The 20,954-nt window shown below is 38.3% G+C and overlaps 1 protein-coding gene across 4 annotated transcripts in view; it reads left to right on the top strand.

Moving 5' to 3' along the window:
- The window catches only part of LOC587138 (protein FAM13A), a 75,337-nt gene extending 69,440 nt beyond the window's left edge, over positions 1-5,897 (top strand). For all 4 annotated transcript variants that reach the window (XM_030979909.1, XM_030979910.1, XM_030979911.1 and 1 more), the window contains 4 exons: positions 855-950; positions 1,448-1,671; positions 2,179-2,335; positions 3,998-5,897. In XM_030979909.1, coding sequence (XP_030835769.1) covers positions 855-950; positions 1,448-1,671; positions 2,179-2,335; positions 3,998-4,075 — 555 coding nt within the window. In that variant the 3' untranslated portion in view covers positions 4,076-5,897. The remainder of the gene's footprint in view (positions 1-854; positions 951-1,447; positions 1,672-2,178; positions 2,336-3,997) is intronic.
- The last annotated feature ends 15,057 nt before the right edge of the window (positions 5,898-20,954 follow it).

The following is a 20,954-nucleotide window of genomic DNA, read 5'->3' as shown; positions in this document are numbered from 1 at the left end:
ATAACATTATATCTTATAGAGGGTTTATATTAGGTGATGAAACCGTTGTATAACCGTTACCGCACCTTGAAGAAACTCATCAAGAACAAGGTAATATAAGATCATAGCTTATAGAGGGTTTATAGATGGCTTATATTAGGTGATGAAACCGTTGTATAACCGTTACCGCACCTTGAAGAAACTCATCAAGAACAAGGTAATATAAGATCATAGCTTATAGAGGGTTTATAGATGGCTTATATTAGGTGATGAAACCGTTGTATAACCGTTACCGCACCTTGAAGAAACTCATGAAGAACAAGGTAATATAGGATCATAGCTTATAGAGGGTTTATAGAGGGTTTATATTAGGTGATGAAACCTTTGTATGACCGCTACCGCACCTTGAAGAAACTCATGAAGAACAAGGTAATATAAGATCAGTGCATTGTTGTGATGGCTTATAGAGGGTTTATATTGAATCTAATTGCATTTACATCTATGGGAGTGGATTAGGATTCACTTTTCATTGAAAGATATGTTACTTGGTGTGGAAGAAGTTTGTGAGAGAATATAAGATGATTATGCACTTCTATATGAAGGATGTTACACCAGCTTATGCTACACCAGACAGTCAACGGGGACAGCTCGAATCATGGTGCTGATTTGGTATAAGAAAGACAATTGTAAATGTATATTGATAAGTACTCATATTATGTAGGAATGTATACCTTTACTCATTTGCATTTTATATATTTGCTGCCCACTTTGACATACAGCAATCTTGTGGGATGTTAGTGCCCAAAGCTATTTTAGTTCCGAAACCCCTGTGTTATAGTGAAAGATGACATACTTTGACTTATTACGTCTTTTAGGAGTTAAGAAGAAGCATTAGTGAAGAGGCGAGCCCATCTGATTTGAATACCATAGAGGAGCATGTAGAGACAAGAGATTTCATTCCTAAACATATGGTGAGTGTTAGATTCTTCTTTCTTGATTTAGAAAGTTTGGAGACACTTTACCCCTCTATACTATAAAGCTGCATGGTTGATGACTTAAAAGTCATTTTCTCTCTTGTCTGAGAAAAATATTCACAACACAACTTAAAGAATGAATTCGATACTTGTATTATAAATCTCACTCTTTAAGTTCTGTTGTGAATATGCCTTTGCAAGAACCACTTTTACCCGGTTTCTTACAATTTCTGTTTGTACAGAGACCAGATAATATTGAAGTCAATGGTCTGTCTAGGAATCGTTATTTTAAAACCAGATTTTTTTGGTGCCTGTTTCAAAATCTCTGGAAATCGCTTTACAAAAATTTCTTGTATGATTCTAATTATACAATAACCCATTCACATTCAAATAGATTATATATTGTGTGAATATCAATAGATCCCAAATGAGAAATTGTGTGATTATATGTACCTAAGGGTTTGTTCACACCAAGCACTCTTTCCTCTCCACAGGGATTCGTTCACAGTAAGTATGATATGGAGGGTGAAGAAGAGAATGAAGAAGACGACATGTTTTGCACAACAGACTTCCGTGTGACCCAGATGGTGTCACCAAGTCAGAGGTCATCTGGGAGGTCACCGTCGGACCATGATGATGTTTGTGTGAGTCCTAACGATAGTTACAGGAACGATTCTCCGTTCAGCCCGGCTAGCGCTTCCTTCCATGAGGCATCATTGTAAGTCACCTTCAATCAAATTTCAAATCATTATGGCTAAAGAAATGATGAACTGTTGTTTGGGTGGCTTAAAGACATGTCAAGTATACATGTATCTGTAAGGAAAAGGAACTGACTACATGTATATGAAAAAGTGATTGGATTGGATCTTCTTGTTTCACTTTAGTAAAGTTTATTTACAAATTGTTTAAAGGCGGACGTGGCCGTAATTATTGTTATTTTGGAGAATATTTTCTGTAAGTTTGTGTGTTTTCCTTTCTTTCTGGATATGTGCCTATTTGATTTGTAAAGCATTGATTATTTAAACAGAGAGCATGATGGAGTTCTGTGTGTTTTTGGTTCTTGGTCAACATCAGCGATTGAATATTTGTGATATTTCATTGGATTCCTACTTCAGTATATCTATGTACTATTAGAAGGTGCATTAAAATTATAAGCCAGCCAATATGAATTAGCCACTTAATAATTGTGTCAATATTTTTTTTCTCTCTCTCTCTCTCTATTCAGGGAAGAACTTCAGACAAGAAGAGACCAATCTTTGGATGAGAAAAGACGTCTGCGTAGAGTTCTGAAAGACTTTGAAGAGAATTTTCTCCACGAGACTGGTCAGAGAGTTCAGAAGGAAGACCGAAGTCCTATGGAGATGGAATATGTACAGTACAAGGTATAGTCACTCTTAAAGATAAAGACCAGGTCTGGTCATGCGATTGGATTGTGAAAGAAACGTTGTGGAATCGATCAGAAAAGGTTGATCATCTAGCATATAAGTATTGGTGTGTACTTCAAGGTTCTGGAATCATCAAAATGATTAGAAATTTGGCCCAGTCTTGGTAAAGTTACAAGCACTGTACACAGAAAGATGTATCTGGGACTACGCGACACATGCGCAATATCTATCCGGTCCAGATAGATGTAATAATTTACCAAATATATCAATTAGTAGGCGGTTTCCTGGCAAAATTTGTATCATCACGTATCAGTCAAAACATATTCTTTCACAAGATTGGTAATAAGAGCCTCCATTTCATTTTTTGAGAGGGGGGCGTTTCCAAAACTGGTATATACCTTTAGAATGATAATAACAGTAGTTGTGTTTACTACCAGGGAAGGCTCATTAGCATGTATGCTCTTCTTCCTGAGGGCCCTGTAGTTAATATTACCAAAGCAATTGCCAGCTACCCATTTACACCTGGGTGGAGAGTGGCAAATGTGGATTAATGTCTTGCCACAGGACATTGGTGCCTGGCTGGGATTCGAACCCTCAACCTTTGGATTGAGAGTCAAGTGAATGAACCACTATTCCAGGATAACTCTACACTCTCAAACCCTATGTACACTTTTGGCAAGCCCCCCCCCCCCCCCCCCCCCCTAAAAAAAAAATTTAAAAATAAAAAAATCAAAAAAAAAATCATCAGATTTCTTTGCTTTTGAGTTGATCTAAGCTGCTGTGTGTTTTTGTGAAATTAGGTTTTTACAGACATGTATCAATCAGGTATTATTATTTATATCTGGGGACCGACCTTAAACATCACCATCCGAAAGACCTGACTCGGTTTTGAACCTGCGTCCTCGGCTAAATCAGTTTGTAACTTCCATTGTTAGCTGGAATACAGGCGCACGCCACAATGCCCACTTTGTGATGATCATGGCCCTACTGGAGATGCCGGTATCTGGATGCTGTTAACGCTTCTCTGCTTTTATTAGAATATTAATCAAATGAGAAGTGAAGAAATAATCAGAATTTAATTCTATTGTGCCACCGGTACATGTAAACCAAATTGAACAGCTGCACTTATACGAGGTTGTGGGAAAATGACATTGCTGTGCAGTGCGATCATGGAGAGAATATCCAGAAATCTGCCACATATCTTTGGATTCCAGTGGATCAATATGAATACTATTCAATAAATTTCTTTCCAACTTTCTTTTCACTACCACATACAAATATTCCCAACTACCATCTATTTTGTAAAGAAAAGAGTATCTGCTTCTCCTCGATTAACCCGTTTTCCTCAATTTTGTTTAGCTTTGCAGTTTTAACACAATTTCGATCTAAATATGATAACCATGCAAATGTGGTTGATATGATTATTGATACTAATTGTGTTATCCATGTCTTTCTAGTTTGAATTTGATTGAGAATCTTTTTTAAAGTTTATTCTCTCAAGGAAATATTTATTTATGTTAAGCACTGTGCAGTAAGTTTGAAGGGTTATATAGACTACTTGGAAGTAGTATTAACAGAAGTATTACATGAAGTAGCAGTAGTACCAATGATAACATTTTACATTTTAACATATTCCATTGATTTTGTTTGTAATTGCAGCATGTCAAGAAACAGTTGAAGCTTCTGAATGCCCTAATTGCCAAACACCAATCACAGACCTTAGCAGCGGTCACATGACGGTCTTCAACCAATCATGCCTCTGATGTCACATGATCAAAATGAGTCACATGATCAAAATGAAATGTCTCGTGATCAAAACAAGATGCAAGATACATTATTGCATCGTGGAATAAAACCCTGGGCATGTAAACCATGTTCTTCATATCTCTTAAAAAAAATGTTTGATAGGTTAGATTTTGTCATCATAAATGTTTAATCCGTCCAGCTAAGTTTCATGATGATATGGGATATAAGCTGATTTCCTTTGCTGAGAAAGGGGAATGTGGCTTCAAGTGTGTACAGATAAGCTGTGATCCCAGTGCGTAAAGCATTGTTTGAAAGTAGGGCACAGAGATGCATCAAATAGCCCTAAAGACGGGAGGGAGGCAGGCTCAGATATTTGGATAGTCTGGCAGCAAGGGAAGGATACTCATATCTTAACGTATTGATAATGGAGAAAGTTTTGTGATTGCTTCACATAGAAGTGGGATACCAAATGATGTGGATATTATAAATGAGAGATCGAACGAAGCTTGAGACTCCAGGCTATTATATCAAGATAGCTTATGACATATTTAGAAGTCTCGGTGAAAGCATGAGGGGCTGATTCTGCTTCTCTACTCACCTAGCCCTTTAGGGGACCTATGAAAACTGCCCTGCGTTTCACATGAATAGCAAATATTTTTGAGTATATTTTCAATTCCACGCTAAGCCTTCCAGTTCATCAATGAACAGAGACTTAATCTGATTGTGCATATGAAGATTGGAGTGATGCTTTTAAGGTTGATAGTTTTAGGCCTTCAGTTGTGTGCCTCAAAAAAAGTTGAATCCAAAGGATATTCCCAAGAGACTTTGTTTGATTATGATTACCGGAATGCTCTTTATTTGATAGTGGACATGCATTTAAAACCTTGATCATTTTGTAATCTCATGCCATTGCTTCTACCTTTTATGAACCTCCTTCTTTGATTTAAGCTTTGAATTTAATAGTTTGGAGATATTGTATGTTTTATGACATGTTGGTAGTTCTTTGCATGGAGGGTGGAAACGTTCTTGCTTTCTCTTTTATTTAGTCATATCTGTTTGATTCCCAAAACATAAAGATTTTGAAGGAAATCAAAAGGTGTGGATAAGTTTTTGATCTACTTGGTCTTGGTGATGTTTGCCTTTGAATTTGTTTTTGGTATTTAAAGGACCTCGGTCAATGAAATGATTATTCTTGCCTACAAATGAGATTTGAAGTTTTGAAATATTTGTTTTCCGCCTTTATTCTACCACCACTTTGAAATGATTTCATGATTAATTTATTCACACAATTTATTCAAACCAGTTTTATGTTTTCCCCATAAGTGATTTAACATGTATATGAATATGAAGCATGTCAACCAAAGCTAAGAAAATTCAGGATTATTATTAAGTTTGTGTTTTTTTTTAAAGTGATGCCATCATGATTTTGTCCTTTTGTGCAATATTTGTTTGTCAAGTCACCATGCTACATCAGTTTTAGACCCTGATTAGTAATTATAAGTGTATTATTCATTGGACTTTTCTTTCCGTTATACACCCTGTTTAGTGATTACGAGTGTATTATTCATTGGACTTTTCTTTCTTTCTCCTTTTTTCAAACATTTATCATGATATACCTTGATTATTGATTTGAGAAGGAAAAGGAGCTGTACGTTTAAAAATTGAACAAAAGTTTCAAATTAAAGTGCTTGTTTTGACCGTCCCCATGTCAGTGCCATGGTATAAAAAGAGCAGTAACAAAAGAGTTAGGCATAGAAATGAAAATTGTTGGGTAGATGAATGTAATCTATGTTACTATGCCTGCATCCCTTTATTACTCTCTCCCTCCCTTTCCCCGTCCCTTTTTTTATCATGTTTTTTCTTTCCTGTTGTCCTTATCATTTGGACCAAAATATTACAAGATGATTTGATCACTGCCTTTTGCCTGCCATGGACCTTTTTTTTTTCTTCTATTCTACGTTTTACATTTCTGCTTTGTGATAAATTGCTGTAGATTTTGTGGATTTCTACTTACATTTCAACTTGTACATTATTTATCTATTTTTGTCATGTTTTGTATACAAATATAAAACTTTTTGACCATGTGATTATAGAACAAATACTGAATATGTAATTAAGATGGTCCAAAGTTGATTAATTTTGAGAAAATATGACACCATTATTATGCACTTGATTGCGAATTAGTACTGTTGTATAACTCTGATTTATAAGTATCAGTGATACTTTTCATGGTGGAGAAACTGAATTGTAGGTGTACCGTAATTAACGTTGTATTAACCGCACTTTTTTTTTATTTTTTAAGTTTTGATTTATGCTCCTCCACCTGGTGCTATGCCTGGCAATGTCTCCCAGCTCAGTAATCGCTGTGTTGACTCACCACTCGGAAACTAGAACAACACTCAAATTTGTCGGTCATCTTGGTTTGAAAGTAATCTTTCTGATAGATCTCAATATGTAGTTTATAATAATAATTCCTCCAATTTTTCTTCTATTAACACGGCGTACCACAAGGTTCTATCCTAGGTCCTCTACTGTTTTTTAATTTACATTAACGATCTTACACACTCAACTGCACCTCGCAGTCAAATGAACGGCCTTCCCGTGTGGTTTTTTTAACATGGACCTGGCTTGCTGCCGACAGTTTTTTTTTTTTTTTTTTTTTAAGGGCGAAAAAAAGGGGTGCGGTTAATACACGAGGGGGGTTTATACAACGTTAATTATGGTAGTTTTCAGGATTAAACAATGTAATACTTCAGAGGAATAAAGAGCCCTGATTAGGGCTGGTGAGCTAGCACTTGGGTTTCGCGCGAGCCCTATGTATTGTAATCAACTGTTTACCTATAGAATGCAAGGTAAAGTGTTTTTAAAGGTTGTTTTTATACGTTGTAGCTATACAGAAATTATTTTTCAGGAGATAAGTACACTTTAAACTTTGTGTTGTGCAGCTCAACAAATGTTTCGTTATGAGTCTCTTGGTTGTGGTGCTTAGACTCGACACCCAACCAACAGTCAGTGTGAGAGTGTCTGGTGCTAGTGTTATAACACTTGCATTTAAATATTACTTATAAGTCTGATGTAATGGTGTAGGAGCTCATTAAACTCGACACCCAACCAACAGTCAGTGTGAGAGTGTCCGGTGCTAGTGTTATAACACTTGCATTTTAATATTACTTATAAGTCTGATGTAATGGTGTAGGAGCTCATTAAACTCGACACCCAACCAACAGTCAGTGTGAGAGTGTCCGGTGCTAGTGTTATAACACTTGCATTTTAATATTACTTATAAGTCTGATGTAATGGTGTAGGAGCTCATTAAACTCGACACCCAACCAACAGTCAGTGTGAGAGTGTCCGGTGCTAGTGTTATAACACTTGCATTTAAAGATTACATATATATCCCTGATGTAATGGTGTAGGAGCTAATGAACTCAAAATCTTTATCTTAAAGTGTGAATTCTAAATTACTATTTTTTGGAATTGAACATTGAAACATCAACTTACATAAAGATTTTGTATGATGTGTGAGTGCTACTTTGTATAGACCATGTAGAAGAAATTTCAGGGATTTCAAGGGTTAATGTACCCTCAATTCCTTTCAATGCTGTTTTGGGTTGATAATACCACTCTAGAAAATGAATACAAAGACCAATGTATGGATAATTGCTTTTAGCCATTTTTCCTGCAAGATTAAATCATTGTGATCTTATTATAAGTTTATGATTATTTCTTTATGAGAATTTTCACAGAGAAGTGCATCTGTTTTCCTTCTGTTTCTATAAATGTCAAGTGCAAATATTTTTTAAAGGTATTATTTAATTTATGTTTTAAGTTATGGTGTTCGTAAAGGAATGATATAAATCCAAACTGAAGTTGCAGTTGAAATGCACATTGCTATTGGTTGAGATTTAACTGATCACTGTTTTCAAAAGTCTTGTTTTGATTTATTTTAGTTTTATTTTATACTCATAATTTTTTCTATTGGAGGATTGGGAATGTATGAAAGAACCAGTCAACATACTATGGTCAAGTTTTGAAAAATGACCAAATAATTCTTCTTTTTTGATAAAAGGTGGACACATGTAGAAAAGAGTGTACAGAATTTTTGATATGCTGTATAATGTATAGTTGAGAGATATTTGTCGAAGTTGTACAAAGCACAGAGCTAATTGATGCTCACATAGTGATAATAAATACAAGAGAAAACACAAAGTTTAAAGTATTTTCATTTTGTTCTGTCGTCTTAGTTTGTACTGAGTTTTTGTAATTCCATGTCACTCACCTTACTTTGTTAATTTGTCTATATCAATCATTCTATTCTCTATTCAATTCAATTCAATGTCCAAATCCATAGTAATTTATTTTGCATAAATCATACAGGAGAGTAGATGCTTGATAAGGCAATCAATATACTTCAAATATGAACTAAAAAAGTAAAGGAAACACCGGGGGGGGGGGGGGGGGGAGATAGATGTGAGGTTTGTAGTAAATTGTGCTGAGATATATGGTAAATTGCAGTAATTTATGGAGTATTGCTGTTATTGTGACCAATTTTGAAAAGTCCTGATAAAAATGTCCTGAAAAAAGGACAAATGTAAAAAAAAATGTTAAACATGAGTTTAGGTCAGGATGCACAAAAAGTTGAGTAAAAAAACCTTGTAGCCTTGAAGCATGTGCATCCATGGTGATACTCACTGCTCAGGCAACAGAGTTTGTCCAAGATGTGTGTTTGGGTTTCTGTTTTAGGTTGGGTTTAGGGATAGGATCAGATCTATTGATCAAGCTCTCCCTCTCTCTATCTTTCTCTCTCTCCCCTTCTCTCTCTCTCTCTCTCTATATATATCTATCTCTCTCAGAGGCGGTGGAGCGACTTCCAAAGTTGGGGGGGGGGGGGGCACCAACAAAAAGGGGCACTTTCTGGAAAAAAGGGCGCCTTCAAAGGGAAATCTCAAAGCAAAAATATACAATTTTTTTTAGACATTGGTATATACCCCTATATTGTGATTACATTATCAGGGATGATTTCAATATCTGTTTCTCATTATACATCATATAAGATATTGCTTAAGCATCATACTTTGCAGTTGGGTGTGATGGTCTGAAAATTCATTTACGAGCGAGGAACATTTTTAAGATATATGAGGTCGCAGTGCGAAAAATTACTACTTATAAAGAGAAAAAACCCAATCCTGATGGGATTATAATTCTCTTTACGGTAAACTTTATAAATCTTTGATAAGTGTTACATAATTATAACATCTATAACTACGAGCGAGTGTAGTGAGCGAGCTTTGGGGAAATTGCTCTTAGTCGCTTGAAATTCGGGGCACATTAATGATGAGAGGAAAAGGGGACACTAATCGAAAAGTTTAAGACACTTATTAGGAAAGAAAAGGAGCACATGTCAAAGTACAAAGGCTAATTATCGGAGGTGCAAATGGGGCACTTCTTACAACTAAAAAAGAGGCATATGCACCAGGAATGAAACGTATGAGATCGGGTAGAAAATTGCCTTATGTTTTAGGGGCAATACCCCGGCATGCATAGAAGAAGAGGAAACTCCGATGGAAAGTAAACGGATGTCAAAGGGGCGGACAGGCAACGAAATTCATTCCATTTTATAGCCTGAAAAACCCTCAAAAAGTTAATTGAGTTTCACTCAATCTTCCTTAAAATGGAGCCCCTCCCGCATGCTTAACGTATGAGTTCGGGCAGAAAAAAGCCTTAGACTGTAGGGGCAATACCCGGCATGCATAGAAGAATTTTCAGGGTTAGAGAACACCCCGATGAAATGTAAATGGATGCCAAAGGAGCGGCCTGGAAACGAAATTTGCTCCATTTTAAGGCTTGAAAAACCATCAAAAAGTTAATTGAGATTCACTCCATCTTCCTTAAAAATGGAGCCCCTCCCGCAGGCCTTAACGTATGAGATCGGACAGAAAATTGCCTTAGGCTGTAGGGGCAAAAGCCCGGCATGCATGAAAGAATTTTCAGGGCCAGAGGAAACCCCGATGGAAAGTAAACGGATGCCGAAGGGGCGGATAGGCAACAAAATTCAATCCATTTTAATGCATGCAAACACCCCATAGAGTTAAATGAGATTCGCTCCATCTCCCTCAGGAATGAAGCCCCTCCCACAGGTTAAACGTATGAGATCGAGCAAAAATTCGCCTTAGGATGTAGGGGGTATATTATTTTCTGCACTCCTAGAAGAAAGTTCAGGGCGAGAGAAAACTCCGATGAAAAGTAAACGGATGCCAAAAGGGCGGCCTGGAAACGAAATTCGCTCCATTTTAATGCCTTAAAAACACTCATAGAGTTACATCAAGAGTAACTTCTTGGTTAAATGAGATTCGCTCCATCTCTCTCAGGAATGGAGCCCCTCCCGCAGGTTAAACGTAAGAGATCAAGCAGAAATTTACCTTAGGATGTAGCGGGTATACTCCTGCACTCATAGATGAAAGTCCAGGGCCAGAGAACACACCGATGAAAAGTAAACGGATGCCAAAAGGGCGGCCTGGAAACGAAATTCGCTCCATTGTAATGCCTGAAAAACCCTCAAAACAATTAATTGAGATTCACTCCATCTTCCTTAAAAATGGAGCCCCTCCCACAGGCTTAACCGTAAAAGATCGAGTACAAATTTGCCTTAGGATGTAGCGGGTATACCCCTGCACTCATAGAAGAAAGTTCAGAGCCAGAGAAAACCCCGATAAAAAGGAAAAGAATGCCAAAAGGGCGGCCTGGAAACGAAATTCGCTCCATTTAATGCCTGAAAAACGCTCAGAAAGTTAATTGAGATTCACTTCATCTTCCTTAAAAATGGAGCCCCTCCCGCATGCTTAAACGTATGAGATCGGGCAGAAAATTGCCTTAGGTTGTAGGAGGTATACCTGTATTCATAGAAGAACGTACGAGGGCAGAGAAAACCCCGATAAAAAGTAAACGGATGCCAAAGGAGCGGCCTGGAAACGAAATTTGCTCCATTTTAATGCCTGAAAAACCCTCAAAAAGTTAATTGAGATTCACTCCATCTTCCTTAAAAATGGAGCCCCTCCCACAGGCCTTAACGTATGAGATCGGGCAGAAAATTGCCTTAGGATGGAAAAGGAACAGTTGTATCATGTCTCGAATTAATCAATGTTTATCTTTTTCTGAACCTGCATGTATATCTATGTTTACATTCCGTATTTTCCTGTGTTTTTTCTGTATTCATCATTATATCCTGCCCCCTTGTTTCTACGAGGGCTAGATATCTCACCCCCCCCCCCCCCAAAAAAAAAAAAAAAAAATCAAATTTATCATGGCATTATTTATTCTGTTGCACTATAGACCTTATAAGATCTCCTTACCCATCACCACCACCACCCCACCCCAACAAAAAAAAAAGACAATAGATGTTTGGTTCATATCAGTTATTTTTGCACGGCACGGCAGGTCCGTTTACAATAAAAATTACATGTACAATTATAAGATACATATATCATAACATAGACAATATTAAACACATAGATATTCAAGTCCACGCATCACCTACGTCTTGGGGTTAATCCCTCAATTCCCGGCTGTATCTTGTCTAGATTAAGACGGGGAAGCTGTGAAGTGGACGTGAGGGGGGGCTGATTAGTCCAGCCTCATACCGTTTCCGTGTAGCGCACCCAATCAGCTGATAAAATAACACACCCTCAACGTGGACTCTTTGACCCCCTCTCGGGATGAGAGTACAAACAAACATAAACGTATAAATAGCAATACATGACTTATGAATACAATTCTCACACATTATACATAGATAATGACACAACGATACAAACGATAATAGGTATATAGTGTATTAAAGTACAAACATGAACAATTAACCAACTAGTAAACACAAAGTATATATACATGTACAAAGTAGATAGTGACAATAATAAATGTATAAGTATAATGCAGTCTATTTACAAGCTAAATAGTAAACAAAGTATGCTGAAAGAAGATCGACCTAACCATTCCTCTCAATTCTGCACCCCGAATACGTGTAGACGGAAATTTGAAGGATTGCGCGATCAGTGGAGAGACCGCGCTGTGTGTGGGATCGATGCGTGTGATAGAAGAATAAAAACAAAGAACGGACTGAATCTGGACTGTACGGGGAAGCTGTGAAATGGACGTGAGGGGAGCTGATATGAGGCGGCGGAAACTTTAGGATCAGACCCTCATCCGAACGCCCTCTACTTAAGTACATTGACCCTTATAAAATAAGCAACTGTCTACTTAACTATAAGGAGTACACATAACGTTTGAAGCAGCTGCCAGGCGCGGATCCAGAAAATCTTAGGGGGGGGGGGGGCAAATTCAAAATTATGCGAGCCAAATATTGGTACGTTATGGTGACCAGCAGGGGCGTAATAAGCAAAAACGTTGGGGGGGGGGGGGACAGACAAAAAAAAATCCACATCACCCCCACTCTTACATGCAGGCCCCGCTGAACGTTTTTTCAAATTTGGTATAGGGGGAGGCTAAAGTGTTTACGATCAGGTAGAGCGGAGCGTAAATTGGCGTGGGGTCTAGGGGCAAATCCCCGGCGGAGGTCAAGGGGCGGAGCCCCCAGAAGCTATGGGTATGGGTATGGGGTATGGGTATATAGTTACGGTCAGATGAGCATATTTTGATACCTTTTTCATGACACTGGCAGGTCATTAATTGGCGTGGGGTCCAAGGGGCTGAGCCCCCTGAAACTCAGGGAATTGAGACATTTTCTAACGGTCAGATAACCATTCAGGGGCCCACCTTAGGTCTCCTGGTGGGGTCGAGGGGGCGGAGCCCCCGGAAGCTCAGGGGTTTTAGGCATTATTACGGTCAGATGAGCATATTTTGATATCTTATTTGTGACACTGGCATGCCACTTATTGGCGTGGATCCAGGGGGCGGCCTTTCACCCCCTCCCCGATTCACAAGTTGTTGGCGGGAAAACTACAACTGATATCCCCCTTCTTTTCTTTTTTTCTTCCTATTTTTTTCGTTCCTTTTATCTCCTCTTTTCCTTTTTTCTTTCCCTTTCCTTCCTTTTCTCTTATTTTTTTTTCATGGGAGGGGGAGGCAAGGCCCTTTCGGTCCCCTCGATCTCCTTCTTCCTCTTTTTTCCCTTCTTCTTCTTTCTTTCCCTTTCTCTCCCCTTTCCCTTTTTTCCTTTTCTCTTTCTCTCTCTCTCTCTCTCTTTCTCTCTCTCTCATTCTCTCTCTCTCTTCTTTTTTCTTTTTTTGCGTGGGAGGGGGGGGGGGGGTGGAGGAGGGGAGGCTCTCTCGGCCCCCCTCCCTGGATCCGCGCATGGTAGCTGTCATAATAAAATATTACATGTACACTCTTCTTAAATTTAATGCTGACATTTTCTAAGTGAGTGTAAAAAATTCTGGAAATATCATTTAAAGGAGACTTAACATGACTGTGTCACATTTTATTTAATCATATATTGTATTTGTAACAGCTAATACCTCGACATATATTTAATAAAGAAATAAACACTAACTTAATTCCTCTAACTTAAATCCAGTTCGTAGATAATACCTGAGCATGGGCAGATAAAGGTCATTTGTAAATAACTGTAAAACCAATCGAGACGAATACTGGATGCGTGTTGATAAAAGTTATGTAATCATTATACATGTAAATTTATGCAACGACGATACATTTTATGATACACAGGTGGAAGTATTCTTTTCAAATGATATTCAAGAAGGATCTCCATCGCTTTGGCAGTGATTATTCTAAAATGCTGAAAGTGGGACTGCTCCATATTTAAAAAGATATGTGGATATTAGATATAGTCTTACTCATAAGTAATAGGAGACGTGAATATTTTACTATCTGTACGAAAGACAATCGCAACTTTTGTTAACAAACAGTGCAATATCACGAAGGTAATTCTTCAAAGCAATTAAACAAACAATGTACGGTTCATAATTACATTTTGATTCATGAAAGCTTACATGCAGGTTAAGATTTCTCAATACAATTATTGTAATTAATTTTAATCCAGGAGAGGTTCATATATCAACACCAGGAAACAATAACATGTCGTTACTTTTGGATAACAGATAAGATAATCATTTAATCATTTTCATGAGTTATAGAACAGTACTTTACAGTTTTCAAGTTTCAGCAACACGCGTTTTTAAGTGTTGACAGACACAATAAAGCTTCTTGATTCTAAATTTTAAAGACAAATTTGACCCGTAAAGAAATGTATATGGGAGGCTAAAACGCTTTTCTACTTTCCAAATTTTGACTGATCTGCGGTTTTCGAAAACCACAAATGGAAAGGGAGAATTAGTCATATCGTATCAAAATATTTACACTAACGTTTGGATTTACTTTATGTGCATAGTGTAGACTAGCAAACGAGTTACTCTCGAAAATATCCTTAGATTATAAAATAGGAAATAATGATATATTATAGTACATGTTATGGTTTTTATTAGGAGATAAACTTTTTAAGCCCTGTCTAAGTATTTGTCATTCAAAACATGAACGTCGTGATCTGATTTCAATTCCAGTGGTTTGTTTGTTTATTTCTACGCTACGCCCGCCTCGATCGTTTATATTAATATTTTTGATTAATAACCAAATATGAATATTTGATAATAAACTACGCCTAATACGCCGGAGTGTTGGCTCAGTCAGTAGAGCGTCCGCCTCACAACCGGGAGGTCGTGGGTTCGAACCCCGGCCGCGTCATTCCAAAAGACGTTAAAAGATGGGAGTTGTTGCTGCCTTGTTTGGTGTTCAACAATAAGGGATAGAGCAACGTCGATCTGGCGCTGCTCAGTGGCTGCCGGGCTCACGATCAATTGGGCAAAAAGAATTTCCGTTTCGGTTTAATAAAATTTGAAGTGGACTATTAGGCTATTATTATTATTAATACATATTGTGTTCAGTTGAATATATCGTCGCTGTTTTCACGAAGTGACGGTAGTGAAAAAAAATTGCATTCACTTTGCGTTACGATTTTCCTCACTACCGTCACTTCGTAAAAACAAGGACGATATTATGTCGTAATAGAAAAGCTTAGGGACCTTTAAAAATGCCTTCCGACAGTCGGTGCTATGGGAGATGTGAGTTGGTCTAGTGGTCTAGTGGTCCGTTCACTTGGTCAGCTCTGTGTCTTCGCCTACAAGCTGGCTAAGGGGGACCCCGGTTCGAAACTGATCAGTCACATCTTTCGGATGGTGAGGTCCCCAGGTTGGTCGTTCCCCAGACGTAAATAATCATATATTGGGTAGAATATGAATATGCCCATATGGGTAACACATCGGGAAAATCTGGGTACATGGGATATACATGTGATATACATGGGATATATCTGGGTTAACCAATATGAGTACCACACGGGATTAAGCTGGGCATACCCATTTGGGCCCAGTTTGGTATCGGTCCCATCTGGGTCCCATCTGTCTTATATGGGTTTACCCATATGGGTCCCATATGCTTCTTGGGTGCAGATGCCTTAGGGCCCCAGATGGTTTTCCATATGGGGCCCATGTTTCAGAGAATATGGGACCAATGTGGGTCCCACATGGGATTCAATTCTATGAAAACCCAATTACACACATGCAGTGCTTTATGGCATGTCCTTATGATAGCTCCAGCAATTGGATGTAATTGTTATTTTATCTGACTGATATAGAAAGCATAAATGCTTGTAAGTAGCGACTAGGCGGCCGACGTGTACCATGAAAGGTAGAATGGAAATTGATAATTACGCTCTTTTTGTTGGCAATTTTTGGTTAAACAGTTGCAATATATTTTGTGAATAGCCTTTGTTCGTTTGGGAGTTGCTATACAGTGGCCATTTTTGAGTTTGTTGAGAAGTAGTTCTCCGCTCTTCCCGCTTTAAGGAGGCGCGATAGCTCAGTCGGTAGAGCAATGGTCTCGTAATTCGGTGACCCGGGTTCGAAACCAAGTCGAAGCGCTAGTACTACGCCCCTTGGGAAGGCATTAAACCTCATTACCAGGTCCCTCAGAGAGGACCTAAACCAGTCGGTCTTCTGGTTGATTACTAACAAGCATTTATTTATTGCTTTCTTAGCTGTCAGGTAAAAAAAACCACCACTATCGATTCACTTTCCCCATCCCTCCTCGACTAAGCCCTCCGTTACCCCTCCCGTGAAGGCGTGAAGTGTTCTTTGGCGTTGATCCCCAATGAACGAGCCAGTGAAAATTACTAGCGCCAAAGTTGCGGGTGATCTACGTACGTCAAATCCGTTGAGATGACTCACTCTCGCGCGGCAAGGTTAGCCGACGAAGTATTAAACTTCTCATATCGAATGCCGAAAAGAATCAAGATTTTGAGGGGGTACATAAGACAACATTTACCTGCTGCTCAGAGAGCTCGTCATGGTAGGTAACTGTTAGTGTATATTGTGGGTTTTTTTCTTTTTCAAAAAGTTAGTATGGGGTTGGGAAGGAGAATAATCCGTTCGATATTATTATAAGGAACAAATCATTTGGTATCATAGGTCGATAAACAATATCACCACAATTCAAAGTTTCAAGGCTTCACTTATTTACAAATCTATGCTCTCGAACTGAAACAAGGTTCGGTGTGTAGCCCCTAGCCCGTGTCCTACCTCCGGCTTATTTACTCTTCATATCCCCGCGGTGATATGTTGGAAACAAGCCACAAAAAAGTAAAGTTTGAAAATACTTTGTTTGACATCAACATTTGCTAATTGTTGGGACAATTAGATGACGCTCTCACCTTGCTCCCCTTTTCAATAAAAGACTTTGTTTGACGTAAACATTTGCTAATTGCTGGGACGACTTGATGACGCTCTCACCTTGCTTCCATTTTCAACAATATTTCACGAATGCGGTTTTTGTATTATTTTCAATAAAGCAAACCATGTCAACAAAGAAAGAGGAACTATCTCACATATCTCAATAATTATATTTCATACCCAGTTGCAAGGCTATAAACAGGGGATCTCATTACACAGGGTTCATCACAGTTTCCAGAGACAATACCGGAGGTGAAGCATATTCGGGACGATCTTCAAGTTAAATTTTTGTTTCGACAAGCAGAGCTCTTTAGAGGACAAAAATGAAAGAGAGTCTTGTGGCCCTCATGTTGGCTTGCATTGTGGGTTCTGGCCTGGCAGAGCTTACCGACAAACGCGCAATGGTATGTATAAGTTTTATAATATTGTTCAGGTATTAATTAATAATGATGTAGATGTACAATGATAATGTTACAAATTAAATACCTTTGATAGATACCGAGATGTGATTGGTCCAGAGCTCGTCACGTGATATCAATTGCGAGGATCGTAATTGTTATATTTTCCTGGCCGGTCACTTTCGATGGATATATTGACCAGTTGGTGAAATGACTATATGTTTAACCAATGCATGTCGCCCTCTCGAGGACTGTATGTCACCATATTACACAAATTACACCAATACCGAGGGTCAATTTTTTTTTCTCGGAGTTTTTTTCACCTTGAAATTATTTTTTCATCCAAAATACTTTTTTTATCAGAATTTTTTTTCTTCAAAGAAATAATTTTTTCTCGAATTATAATGAAATATTTGTTTTCGTTAATTTATTTTCCCATTTTTTATTTTAAAATTTGGTTTGTCCTCGAAAAAAAAAAAACGTCTGGCAAAAAAAATGGTCACCCCCTTCAAATTTTCAAACCAATGCTATAACAGATATTGACTGTCAGGGGGCATACACAATTATTTGGACCTGATAGGAGTTATATTTTCCCTCGTGACCATATTTTCCCTCAGCTTCGTGCTTCGGTAAAATATAACCACTTGGGAAAATATAACTCCATTCAGCGGTCCAAAGAATGTTATATCACACCCCTGCCAGTCAATATCCATATAATATTTGTTATAATGATATAATGGCCATTACAATAGTAGACGAAGGTTTAAAACGAAAAAAAGGCTGTCTCTGACAAAGAAATTTTAAGATCATGTACCATACTGATATACACATTTTGTATTCATATAGTCCACAGGGGGCATGCGGCATCCTAGAATATTTTGGAATTGTCAATATTTGGGCAATCTCAATCTCATTTCATGGTATAGGTCTATTTACTGGCCTACTGGTGGGGTGGGGGTGGGGGGGGGGGGGGGGGCTTGAGGGCTGCTATACACTAACAGTTCTACCCCAAACAGGAGAAGAAGAAAATAGGAGGAATTAAAGGGAAATACAGAACAAACGAGTAAAGGAGGAAAGAAGAAAAAAGGAAGAAAGAGAGATGGGGAGAAAAAAGTAATAAAGGGGAAAAAGATAAATTTAAATTCCTTTCCACGCCATTTCTATTTCCTTCTACCTTTATGTAAGCATTATTTTGTTAAGGTTACTTTTGTGGCATCATAACTAATGGCGGTCGAATACGGAGCGCAAGTTATGTTTCTTTTAATCTCTTTTTAGGTGTACAAATAGTTAGTCTCTATATTCTTTAATGCTATTATATTTGTTTCAATATAAGTTGAAAGTGCTGGAAACCGAGGTAATTACATAGAGAGAAATTTTGCTGTGTGTTTAGAAAAGAAATATTAGACAGGCAGTACGCCCAATGACTCCAGCGCAACGCGCTTGCACCATTATGCCCGCCGCAGTATATGCCCCCCCCTCAACGGATAGGATTGGAAGCGCTACCTCTTTAACTTTTATTTTCATGTCTATGTCATCTATTATTGCCACAGACCCTGCTTAACCGTTATGGTTTCTCGGACGGGGAACCAAGCACTGATAGCGACATTAAACGAGCAATAGAGGACTTCCAAAATTTCCATCGCCTTGAACAGACAGGTAAGGTTTTTTTTCTTCTATTTTTTTGGGGGGGGGGGGGGAGGAGGGGGGGGGGGGGGGGGGTTTGATGCATGGTTGTTGATCCCGGGGGAATGGGTGGGGGATATATCCCCCCCCCCCCAATATTTCAGGTGGGGGGATGGCCTGTACAACCATCCCCCCAAAAAAAATTCACCATCAAAACAAAAACAAAAATGAAGAGAAAAATTAATGATGAGAGCCCGATGAGAGTAGTTAAAGAGAAGGTTGAGTTCTGGGAAGAGGTGAAAAATAATTTGTGAGCGTTATCATTCTTATTATGCAAGAGTGGAAGAACATCAGATAAGACATGTTCCCTGAAAAGCATGACTCTTCAAATGCCTTCATACTCTACATATGACATGTAACATCGTAAAATTCGGAGGTAGGATTTTTACGCCACGTGTTCGCGTAGTCCCATATACATATTTCTGTGTACAGTGTTTGTAACTTTACCAAGACTTGGCCAAATTTCTTATCATTTTGATGATTCCAAAACCTTGCAATACAAACAAATTCTTATATGCTAGATGATCAACCTTTTCTTGTCGATTCCACACCGTTTCTATCAATCGCATGAACAGAACTCAACTTCATCTTTAATGGTTATTACTCGCAAGATGACCATCAATATACACATATTGCTATCTCATTTTCACAATCCACACATATATAAATAGAAAATGAAGTAAATTAGACAACCGTATATGAGACAAGAATAAATTGAATTCTCGCTCATACGGCTTCATCAGAAATTGATGAATTTATTCAATTTATTCAATCAACAGCATCATAGAAATGCAGTGCGCCAAATGCAAAGCCGCAGCGTTTAAAAGCAACGAGCTAAATGTTAAGCGCGAAGCGCAAAAGTGCAAAAAAGAAGATGAGAGTGGGAGAGAGAGAGAGAGAGAGATAATGAGAGACAGAGAGGATAATAACCCAAGTAGCAAGCCCATGTGGGACCCACATTGGTCCCATAGTCTCTGAAACATGGGCCCCATATGGAAAACCATCTGGGGCCCTAAGGCATCTGCACCCAAGAAGCATATGGGACCCATATGGGTAAACCCATATAAGACAGATGGGACCCAGATGGGACCGATACCAAACTGGGCCCAAATGGGTATGCCCAGCTTAATCCCGTGTGGTACTCATATTGGTTAACCCAGATATATCCCATGTGGGTTAACCCAGATTTTCCCGATGTGTTACCCATATGGGCATATTCATATTCTACCCATAATGTGCGCCCAGCTCATTCCCATCTGGGACCCATAAGGGCCGGCCCAGCTAGATCCCATATGGGTTACTAAACATTGGCCCCATATGGGATTATATGGGTTCCATTTAGCCCAGATGACACAAGTGACCCAGATCATCCCCATATGGGCCCATATGGGCTTGCTACCTGGGAAAAGGGAAAATGGGAAGAAACGGGCAGAAGAAATAAGGAAGGGGGAAGAGAAAAGGAAGAAAGACAAGAGAAAGACGGTTTTGTCCAAATGACAGCATGTAGGAGACGAAACTTTCAGTTTGTTCCCTGATTCATACTCAGTATCTATTTTGTTTTATTGATTTCATCCATTTCTTTGTTTATTTATATCTCTACATGTAAAACATTTGAAGAGCTATTTTACGAAAGGAGCAAAATCTTTTGATAGCAAATGGAGATAATGATATACGTTTTCCTCTATTTACCTCAGACAAAATTATTAACCTAAATTACTAGAGAAATTATGAACACATGCATGTTTTAATAACAATTTTTCATAAACACCTGAACAAAATCGGGTAAACAAAGAGTTGGATCTAGCGCGTCTTTAAAATAAGCTATTTGTATGTACATAAGCAAGCAATACAACAGAATACTCCAGTTCGATATTTTGGAGAAAGATTATTATGTCACAACTTATTTTTGTTTTATTGAAAAGCTGATGTAGGCCTATGTATTGTATTCAAACGTAACAGGCATAAGATAGTTAAGGTGTTTTGTTAGAATGTTATTAAGTTTGGAGTTTTGTTTATAACACCCTTCCAATAATA

The sequence above is a fragment of the Strongylocentrotus purpuratus genome, unplaced genomic scaffold, assembly GCF_000002235.5.
Source record: "Strongylocentrotus purpuratus isolate Spur 01 unplaced genomic scaffold, Spur_5.0 spur5_scaffold_10, whole genome shotgun sequence".
Lineage (NCBI taxonomy): Eukaryota > Metazoa > Echinodermata > Echinoidea > Camarodonta > Strongylocentrotidae > Strongylocentrotus > Strongylocentrotus purpuratus.
This window is presented reverse-complemented; position numbering and strand designations above follow the sequence as displayed.